Source organism: Rhamphochromis longiceps, linkage group LG16, assembly GCF_057381845.1.
Source record: "Rhamphochromis longiceps isolate RC_006_pf linkage group LG16, R_longiceps_female_GT1.1, whole genome shotgun sequence".
Taxonomy (NCBI): domain Eukaryota; kingdom Metazoa; phylum Chordata; class Actinopteri; order Cichliformes; family Cichlidae; genus Rhamphochromis; species Rhamphochromis longiceps.
In genome coordinates, this window is record NC_140572.1 from 9,588,059 (window position 1) to 9,598,939 (window position 10,881).

Below are 10,881 nucleotides of genomic sequence, written 5' to 3' on the forward strand. Positions count from 1 at the left end.
ACCAGGTGGTCAAGATGCAGACTCAAGGCACATCGTTTTTGACCCCCCCCCAACCCCTTTGCAGTCTTTTGCTACTCGGGTTAAACATGATATATAAGTCACTTAGATAACTTCTAAATGTCAATGTTTGGTTTATTTCAGTGTTTGATTTGTTCCTGAGTAAAACTTCATAACTAGACCGTTTTATTTAATACTGAAGTCTTACTTGGAGAGCTGTCAGTATATTTTGAATTTCACCTGTCAGATTATGAAAATGTTTCCTCCTGAATTTAACTATTTTTTAATATTATACTTAATTCAAAGTCAGCTGTTTAAATAAGAACAGAACATTTTACATCAGGGGATACGACAGGTGAAATTCAAAAAAATAATTGTCTGATTTCCTGCATAAGAGAGTAGAACCGCTGCAGTGCAGACCTCCAACTGAGCCATCTTACATCATTGTATTACACAACATCTCCGTATTCTGGATGTTGAGTAGAAGCTGTTCAAACTGGCGGTGGCACAAGGCTTTGGAGAGAATATAATTAATAGCCTTTATCACCGGTTACATAACATGGCCATATTTTAAATGTTTAGCACAGAGTGCTTGTTGGTGAATAATACAGTGGAGTTTTATAGCTTTACGTCCTTCTTTGCTGACTTTGTTACAGACTAGGGTTGTTAATTCCTTAGTGAGTATTTCAGGCAGCAGAAACCCAAGAAAGAAGAGGAGCAAGGAGAAGAACCATCATGGAAGGATAGGCCCCTGCATGGTATGTACCAGTAGCAGATAGACTTGGCTAACATTCAAAACAATCCAACCAGTAGCTGGACAAAGCTGGACTGAGAGACAGCACTGAGTCATGAATCATGGCATCACAGGAACAAGCTCTGAGCACAAAATTCATAGAGGCTTGGGTCTACCAACCCAGGAGAGACCCCATGTGCAGACTGTGCAAAGATGCCCCTGAGACAATTCAGCACATAACAGCTTGGTGCAAGATGCTAGCAGGCAGGGCATACATGGAATGCCATAACCAGATGGCAGACATAATATACATGAACAGCTGTAGTGATAGATTTCTCTATACAAAGTGATAACAATATCAGGAAGAAGAAACATGATAAGCTTGAGAGTAAAAAACTGAGAAAGTAACTTGAGAAGATGTAGCGGTTGAAAGCCACAGTTGTTTCTGTGATGATCAGAAATACTGCATGGTACCCTTAAGTTCCCAGGTCTCAGCTTGAGGGGACTCGCAGGTTGAATAGAGCTAGAGGTCCAACCCGCAGCTATAAGACTTTGATCATCCTCATTCACATATCGAAACAAGAAAAAAAAAGACCTTCTTATTCAAGGTGTTTCTTTAGCCTTTTTGTCATAATGCCGACCTTTTGCCTATGTTACTAAGCCTTTACTAGTCCCATAGATTGAAAAAAAATGTGTGAGAAAACACAATGAAGGACATAGGACTATAAATGTCAACTGGTGTCATGGTCCTGGGTCATTTTGACCAGGACCTGGTCCAGCTTCAGCTTCGCCTGGTCCAGCTTCAGCTTCAGCTTCGCCTGGTCCCTCCTCGCCTGGCCCTGCCTTGCCTGGTCCTGCCTCGCCTGGGCCTGCGGTTGCTACGCCACCATCCAATGTACGTCCAGCCCCTCAACATCGCCGGCCACCTTCCAGGCCACTGGCTGGGTGTCGCCGCCGTCGTGGGCGGCCTCCGGTCCAGCTCTGTTGTCGCTGCCACTGCCTTCCGCACGGCCGGCCTCCGGACCAGCTCTGTCGTCGCCGCCGCTGCCTTCCGCGCGGCCGGCCTCTGGACCTCCATCGTCTGCGTCGCCGCTGCCACTGCCTTTCACGTGGCCGGCCCCCTGAGTACCCTGTGTTTGACTTTTGTGCTGTCGGCCTCCGGGTCGGCTTCCTGAACTTTTTGATTAGTGGACTCATGATTGACCCAGTGGGATTTGTTTTGAGTTATTCCTGTATCTCTGTTCTTGGGCTCCTTGTGTTTTGTTTTGTTTCTCTCATCCAAGAAGCTTCTTCAGTTCTAAGGTCAAATGGTGGGGAGTCCCAGATATAAACCTAGTGGGAGTATCCCCCTACAGAGGGACAAAAGGACCCCCTGATGATCCTCTAATCGCCTGAGCCAAGGTGTGAAACTGGGTGTGGGTCCCAATCAGTCAGAGTTTCGGGTGAGTTCATTGTGAAACCTGGCCCCACCTTATCATGTGAAGGTGACCTTAGAACTGAAGAAGCTTCTTGGATGAGAGGTGAAACGTCTTCAAGTAACTTAAAGAAGTCAAGACACTTTTCTTTGCAAGCTCCTTTGACTACGATGACCTGGATGACTGAGAACCTTCACAGACATTTCTTGTTTCCCATTTTATTGTGAAAGGTTTTGCCTCATCTCAGTGTGTCTAGCTTTGCTCCCCATGTATTATTAGCACGAACCCTCCCAGCTGTGTCTCCCTCCTGTTTTCCATTCCCTGATTACTCCCCTGTGTATATAAGCCCTGTGTTTTCCTGTGTTCCCTGCCGCATCGTACCCTCAACTAGCTGTGTGTTCTGCTTCCGTGTTTCTAGTGTTTCTAGTGTTTAGTCATCTGCTCCAGTTTAGTATTTCTTTTCCAGTGTTTCCGTCCTCAGTTCCTCTGTTCAGACTTTTGTTGGTCTTTTGGTGAGTTTAGTTAGTACAAGGTTTTTCCCAGCAATAAAGCTGCGCTTTAATTTTCACTTCTGTGTCTGAGTCCTGCATTTTGGGTCCACCACTCCTGCTTGCCTGCCTGCCACACAACCAATCATGACAACTGGTTAGATTTCCTGAAGTCGTTTACATGTTAGTGGAGAACTTAATGAGTCCCACAGAGGATGGAAGGTTTTCTGATAAAACAAAGCCACATAGTCACTTACCTTCTTAGTTTAATGTTAGAAATATATTACTCCAACACTTGTCTTTTCATTTGTTATTCATGAATACAGTTTATGTAATCTAGTTCCATGGTCAATAACATTTTTGTTCATTCAATGGATGTTGAATTAAATGTAACATTGTTAACTCTTGGTGGGTTTGCAGAATTGCACAAATACAGGTATCTCTATTTTGTGATACTCTGCTTTAATTCGACTATAGTGTGCCTTATTTGGACTTGCAAAAACCTTCACGAGCCAATGTACATTTTTATTGCAGCTTTGTTAATCAACTCTGTTCTTTACAGCATGATTATCTATCCGAAGATTTTATCTGATGTTTTGTCTGAAAAACAGATTATATCGTATACGCTTTGTCTTTTCCAAGGATTTTTATATTACACCTCAGCTGGGTCAGAGTTTTTACTGTTGGCAGCAATGGCATATGACAGGTATGTGTCTATATGCAAACCCCTGCAATATCCAGTTATAATGAATAGAATAACTATATATGTCTCTCTAGTTTTAGCTTGGCTTATACCTGCTTTTGAGACAGCAGTGTCAGTTGTGTTGTATTCTGAAGTAAAACTCTGTAGCTTTACTCTGACAGGAATTTTTTGTAACAATTCAGGATACAAGCTTCAGTGTGTGACCTCAGTGGCAATATCTGTATATGGTGTGGTCATGTTGATAAATATTGCCCTTCTACCTTTGCTTTTCATACTTTTTACATACATCAGGATTGTTAGAGTATCTTACCAAAGTTGCAGAGAAGTGAGGAAAAAAGCTGTAAAGACATGTTTACCCCACTTGCTGGTGTTAATCAACTTTTCCTGTTTTATTGTTTTTGATGTAATTATAGTTCGACTAGAATCTGATCTATCAAAAACTCTTCGCTTAATACTGACTTTTCAGTCAATTTTATTCCATCCTCTTTTAAATCCAATTATATATGGACTCAAAATGAATGAAATTTTTAAAAACCTCAAGATATTGTTTTGTCATGTTAAATAACACTGGTATTGCTGCCCTATTATCAAATGTATGAGATTTCATCGGCAATTGTAATGCAAGTTAGATAATGGATAATTATGCCATGGCATTTATATAAATGTTAATGCCTGCTATTCTAGCGATGACATAAGTGATGGTCATAAAGCAAAGATAAACATTTTCTTAAACTGTTGCTGGTAAAATTTGATGTCTAAACAGCTTATTTGCCTGCATTTCACATTTTCCTTTTTTTTGGTTAGAGATTATTATTTACTATTGTTGGTTGTAAATGCTCAAAAACAGTTTATTAAAATAAATCAAATTCTACCAGTCTCTCAGTGATGCAGAACGCCCTCTTTAGTATTGTCACTGACATATCAATGTCAATGAAAGGGAGAAAAAAATTCTTTTTTTTTCAAATTCAAATTATGGTAGCACTTTCTATGCAATTACCGAAGTAATAACCACTTAATATCAAGCATCATATCCGCAAAGATGAACAGGCACATGCGCGGGGCACAGAAAAGAATTGGCAAGAATACCAGAAGCACAAAACACTATCTCCTGGTAGACCGTGTAGTCACCCCAGACTGCAAGGCCAGATTGGTTAATCTGTGCACCGCTTGGATTAATACAAGAAGGCCCATGACTCGATGCCCATATGCAGATCAACTGGATGCTAAGAGCCTTCATCAAGAACTCAAACTCAATGGGGATGTGGCGTACAACACTTGAGGCCAACTTCAAGCAATAATCAGCCATCTCATCTACAAGATGACATCAAGCTGTAAATGGACTGATTCTTATATAGCACTTTTCTACTCCCTCGGAGTACTCAAAGCACCGTATACAACATGCCTCATTCACACCCACTCGTACAAGCTCTTCTAAACACAAGTGCAAACTAACCTACATTCACACTCCCAATAAACGCATCAGAGGGCAAGTTGGGGTTAGTATCTTGCCCAAGGATATTTGACATGCAGACTGGGGAAGCCAAGGATCGAACCACCAACCTTCCAATCAGTAGCTGATCTGCTCTACCATCTGAACCACAGCCACCCCTTGTATTCCAAGAGTCATTGATTCACTAATCCACACCATCAGGATATACATTGGAATGTTGTTCAGACTAGAGAAGTGTAGTCGGATGGTTTACCCAGTATTTTTCTTGCTAATGTCCGTTCTCTGGCAAACAAAATGGATGAGATACGGCTCTCCATCACTAACAACAGACGGATTATGGACTCAAATGTCATGTTTTTCACCAAAACATGGTTGAACAACAGCTGCCCGGACAATGCTATCGAGTTAGCAGGACGCCACACACACCGAGCCGACAGGCTAGCAGATGACTCCGGCAAGACCAGAGGTGGAGGTTTGTGCATTTATATTAACAATGCTTGGTGCATGAACTCCACTACTACTGAGAGTCACTGCTCACCTAATGCGGAGTTTTTAATGGTCAAATGCAGACCTTTTTATCTCCCCAGAGAACTCACTTCGATCATACTCACTGCCGTGTATATACCCCCCGACGCTAATGCTAGGTTGGCCATGAAAGAACTTTCTGCAGCCATTAACAAACACCAGAATAAACACCCCGAGGCTGCTTTTATTGTTGCTGGCGACTTCAACCACACCAACTTAAAGACAGTCCTCCCCAGATTCCACCAACATGTCTCCTGCCACACCAGAGGAGACAAGACTTTAGACCATGTGTATTCCAACCTGGCTGGAGCCTACAAAGCCACACCCCTCCCCCACATTGGACAATCGGACCATCTCTCCCTGTTCCTCACACCTAGGTATTCACCACTCATCCAACGTGTGAAACCTGCTGTGAGGACAATTAAAGTGTGGCCAGAGGGGACAGACGCAGTGCTCCAGGACAGATTTAAAAACACAGACTGGAATATGTTCACCCACACAGACCTGGACCAGTACGCCTCATCTGTACTGGATTACATCTCCAAAACCACAGACAGTGTCACCACCCAGAAACGGATTACCATGTACCCCAACCAGAAGCCTTGGATGAACCAGGATGTTCATCTCCTCCTGAAGGCCCGCAACACCGCCTTTAGGTCAGGAGATGCACACGCCTACAGCACAGCCAGGGCTAATCTAAAGAAGGGCATCAAAAAAGCCAAACACCATTACAAAAAGAAGGTAGAAGAACACTTCTCCAACTCCAACCCCCGACGCATGTGGCAAGGACTCCAGACCATCACAGACTACAGGACCACCAAACCCTCCCCCGCATCCTCTGATGTCTCCTTCCTCAACGAGCTCAACAACTTTTATGCTCGTTTTGAGCGAGGGAACCCCACAACCGCAACCAAAGCAGACATGACGCCAGACCACCAACCTCTGACTCTCTCCCCCACTGATGTAGGAGCGGTGCTGAGCAGGATCAATGTCCACAAGGCTGCAGGCCCTGATGGCATCCCCGGGCGTGTTCTCAGAGCGTGTTCTGGGGAGCTTGCAGGAGTGCTCACAGACATATTCAATCTGTCCTTGGCCCACGCTGTGGTACCGCCCTGCTTCAAATCCACCTCCATCGTCCCGATACCCAAAAACTCCAACCCATCTTGCCTCAATGATTACCGCCCAGTAGCACTCACCCCCATCATCACTAAGTGCTTAGAGCAGCTGGTCCTAGCACACTTCAAATCCTGTCTCCCCCCCACCCTGGACCCCCACCAATTCGCATACCGCCAGAACAGGAGCACAGAGGATGCAGTCTCCATCGCACTGCACTCTCTCCTCTCACACCTGGACAACAACAACACCTACGCCAGAATGCTGTTTATAGACTTCAGTTCAGCATTCAATACAATCCACCCCTCACAACTCATCAGGAAACTGACAGACCTGGGCATCAGTTCCCTCATCTGCAAATGGTTACTGGACTTCCTGACCAACCGCCCCCAACATGTCCGGCTGGATAACCGATGCTCATCTACAATCACGATGAACACTGGTGTACCACAAGGCTGTGTGATGAGCCCTTTCCTCTACTCCCTCTTCATCCACGACTGCAGACCTGCTGATGGTTCCAACACCATCATTAAGTTTGCAGATGACACCACGGTGATTGGCCTCATCAGTGACAACGATGAGGCCGCCTACAGGGAGGAGGTGGATCGTCTGGCTGAGTGGTGCGACAGAAACAACCTGCTGCTTAACACCGAGAAGACCAAGGAGCTCATCGTGGACTACAGGAGGAATGCTGACCCACATCCACCATCCACATTAAGGGGACGGCTGTGGAGCGTGTGAGCAGCTTCAAGTTCCTGGGAGTCCACATCACCGAGGATCTCATCTGGACGACCAACTGCTCCAAGCTGGTCAAGAAGGCTCACCAGCGCCTCTTCTTCTTGAGGACTCTGAGGAAGAACCACCTGTCCTCAGACATCCTGGTGAACTTTTTTTTTTTTTTTTTTTTAAGTTAAAAAAAAAAAAAAAAAAAAATCCTGGTGAACTTCTATCGTTGCACCATCGAGAGCATCCTGACCAACTGTATAACAGTCTGGTATGGGAACTGCTCTGCCTCGGACCGGAAGGCGTTGCAGAGGGTCGTGAAAACTGCCCAGCGCATCGCCGGAGCACCACTTCCTGCCATAAAAGACATCTACAGGAAGCGGTGTCTGAAAAGGGCTGGCCAGTTCTGAGACTGAGATGCACTCCAGGGCCTCCCCAGAGGCTGGGTTTCAGCCCCCATCAGACTCTGGACCCCTGGAGTTTAAGAAGCCAGCTGAGGACTGCACCCGGCTGTCGCTGCCTGAGCAGGGTCAATGCTCTGCGCAGCTGCAGGCCGCTATGTGTTTGCCAGAGGCCCGTGTGCCTGCTGGTTCTGTTGCGTTCCTGCCAGAGGCCCGTGTGCCTGCTGGTTCTGTTGCGTTCCTGCCAGAGGTCTCCACACCTGCTGGTTCTGTTCTGTGTGTGCCAGGGGCTCCAGTGCCCACTGGTTCTGTGACTGTTTTTGCCGGGGGGCCGGAGGAGCCCGTCCAGCCTTCTGCCTCGTCAGCCGGGGGGCTCAGACACGGGTCGACCCAGCATTTTGAGTTTCTTATGTTTTGGTTTATTTTTGCATTATGGATTGGTTATTCTCTGGTGATACTGTTTTGATTACAATTATATTCTGATTCTTTAGTTATCTGATGATGATGTTGATGACGATGATGATTATGTCTGGTTTAGGTTTTGTTATCTTGCCCTTATGTTTGGTTTAGGTTGCCTGTGCTTGGTCTTCTCTGCCCGTATGTCCCTCTGTTTGTCCATGACGTCATTATGCCTGTTTACGAGTCTGTCTCTGTCTGGCGTGTGCTTCCTGTCTTATTTTGTAGGTCTGTGTCCTTTGTCAGTGCGTTCAGCTTTGTGCTCTCCCTGTCTCGTCAGTGTAATCAACGTCAGCCGTGTCTCCCAGCTGTTTCCTCTTTGCTCCGTTCACCTCTTGTATTTAGTGTCTGTGTCTTCCCCTACTCGGTGTCGCATCGTTAACGTCTGTTCACCCTCACTTGCTGCGTGTTTAGGATTTCCAGTCCTCCTGCATCTCTGTTTAGAGTTTTGTTTGCTTTTGTGAGTTTTATTTTATCTTGATGTTCTGCTCCAGCAATAAAGCTGCATTTTCTGTCTAAACCTCGTGTCCTGAGAATCCTGCATTTTGGGTCCACCACTCCTGCCTGCCTGCCACACAGCCGACCATGACACTCACTTATCTTAACTGCACTACTGTATAGCTCTGTGTAAATAATCATTCTGTACATTCGAAAATCTTTAATCCTACAACTTTTTACAACTTGCATAGTTCCCATTTCTGTATATCTCAGATTCTGTAAAGTTATTTATTTCATATTCTGTATAGTTTTTCATATTTATATCCTGTTCATAGCCTGTACATAGCTTGTACTCACTACAGCCTGTACATACTTATAGTTATAGAATATTCACAACATACTTCATACCGTGTACATTATAACATACCATAATAGACCCATTTCTGTAATATACTCACATATCTATATTATTGCTAATATATATTGTAATATATCTATATCACTAAAGCACTTCTGGATGGATGCAAACTGCATTTCGTTGCCCTGTACCTGTGCATGTGCAATGACAATAAAGTTGAATTCTATTCTATTCTATTCTAACAAAGGGAGGGAAGGTAGCCAGAAGCAAGGGAATCGCACTATTAGAAGGCAACATTGCAAACATTGAGGAGAGCTAAAAGTAACTGCCAAATCCCACAGGCAAATGCGAACCATGAAGAGCCCGCTAGGAAAGCTGCAGCCAACAAGTATCTACAGAGGGTCAGGCAAGTTCTGAGGAGTCATCTGACAGTTAAGAACAAGATCTATCAACACCTACACCGTGATCAGGTACCCTGCTGAGATAAGAAGCTGGCCAAAGGAGACAATAGAAGCCACTAACATCAAGACGAGGAAGCTCCTTACCATGCATGGAGGGTTTCACCCCAAGTCCAGCACCCTGAGGCTGTATGCTAAGCGGAAGGAAGGAGGCAGAGACTAGTGAGTTTCAGCACTACAGTCCAGGATGAGACAACAAACATCCACAAATACATCAGAAAGATGGCCATGACAAATCACCTTCTCAGGGAATACTTCAGGTGGCAGAAACCCAAGAAAGAGGAGGAAGAAGAACCATCATGGAAGGATAGGCCCCTCTACAGTATGTACCACCGGCAGATAGAGGAAGTGGGTGACATCCAAAAATCCTACCAGTTGCTGGACAAAGCTAGAATGAGAGACAGCAAAGAGGCATGAATCATGGCATCACAGGAACAAGCTCTGTGCACAAGATTGATAGAGGCTTGGGTCTATCACACCAGGCAAGACCCCATGTGCAGGCTGTGTAAAGATGCCCTGAAACAATCCAGCACATAACAGCAGGGTGTAAGAGGCTGGCAGGCAGGGCATCCATGGAGCGCAATAACCAAGTGGCCAGCATAGTATACAGCTACACAGCAAAATCTCCAGTGTTAAATTAACACTAGAGAGTGTCTATATGGGTCCACACCTCTGAGTGTTAAATACAACACTGTTGAGTGTTAAATTAACACTTTTGACAGTGTTATATATTTAAAAGTAACCTAGTCAGTTTTGAAGATTAACAATGGCTAACACTGAGCAGTGCTGATTTTCTAACACTGGAAAATAACTCAAAATGTTAGAAATATTCCAGTGTTAGAAAATCAGCACTGCTCAGTGTTAGCCATTGTTAACCCTTTAGAACCGAGCAGAGCGGCCCCGCTCCGATTTGCCTAACTATTTTTAAATCCCAGTAGAACTGCAACCACGTAAGCTAGCGCAATAATTTTTTTTGCATATGAAACTGGAGAAGTTGTACTTACATATCACACATGCAGATTTTCCCAGAGAGATGTTTCCTTCCTCTAATATGTTTGCAGAAATCATGTAAAAAGCGAACAAATAAAAAAAACCATAATCCTCAACCAGACTCTTTATCGATCTGATCAGCTGTTCACATCACTTCCTACTTTGATTATGTCTCGTCACGTTGTCACCGTGACCTATCACGTGGACCTGTACAACAACAACAGGAAGTGACGTCATTTTCCCCGGGAAATTTAGTTTTTTCTCTCGCTCGTGTATATTGTCGCTTTTTCTAGAAACATACACTCGTACAAAACACAGAATACACACTTTTTACACACTCAAACACATCCACCCATTACATTATTATGCAGCAACAATCCAGACACACCAAATACTTCACATTGCGCGACGCTTTGGATCTGATTACCGCCCCTCCTGAATACGGAGCTTCTGGCCATTTGTCGGATCCTGATTCTGCCGACAGTAAGTAAGTAAGTAAGTAAGTAAACTTTATTTATTAAGCGCTTTTCGCAGACAGGCAATCACAAAGCGCTGTACACAAATATTAAAATAAACAATAAAATCAATAGACATTATATACAATGTAAAAGAGCAAATGTAAATAATGTAAAA

The 10,881-nt window shown here is 44.4% G+C and overlaps 2 protein-coding genes across 2 annotated transcripts; both read left to right on the forward strand.

Moving 5' to 3' along the window:
- Window positions 1–3,004: 3,004 nt before the first annotated feature.
- Window positions 3,005–3,901, forward strand: LOC146650608 (olfactory receptor 6N2-like). Its single transcript, XM_085383755.1, has one exon. It carries the CDS (start codon window positions 3,005–3,007, stop codon window positions 3,899–3,901), a length of 897 nt encoding a protein of 298 aa, XP_085239881.1.
- Window positions 3,902–5,132: 1,231 nt separating this feature from the next.
- On the forward strand, window positions 5,133–9,675 carry LOC146650609 (uncharacterized). The gene is made up of 3 exons (XM_085383576.1): window positions 5,133–5,258; window positions 5,431–6,825; window positions 9,507–9,675. Exons 2-3 carry the CDS (start codon window positions 5,438–5,440, stop codon window positions 9,673–9,675), a joined length of 1,557 nt encoding a protein of 518 aa, XP_085239702.1. The 5' UTR covers window positions 5,133–5,258; window positions 5,431–5,437.
- The last annotated feature ends 1,206 nt before the right edge of the window (window positions 9,676–10,881 follow it).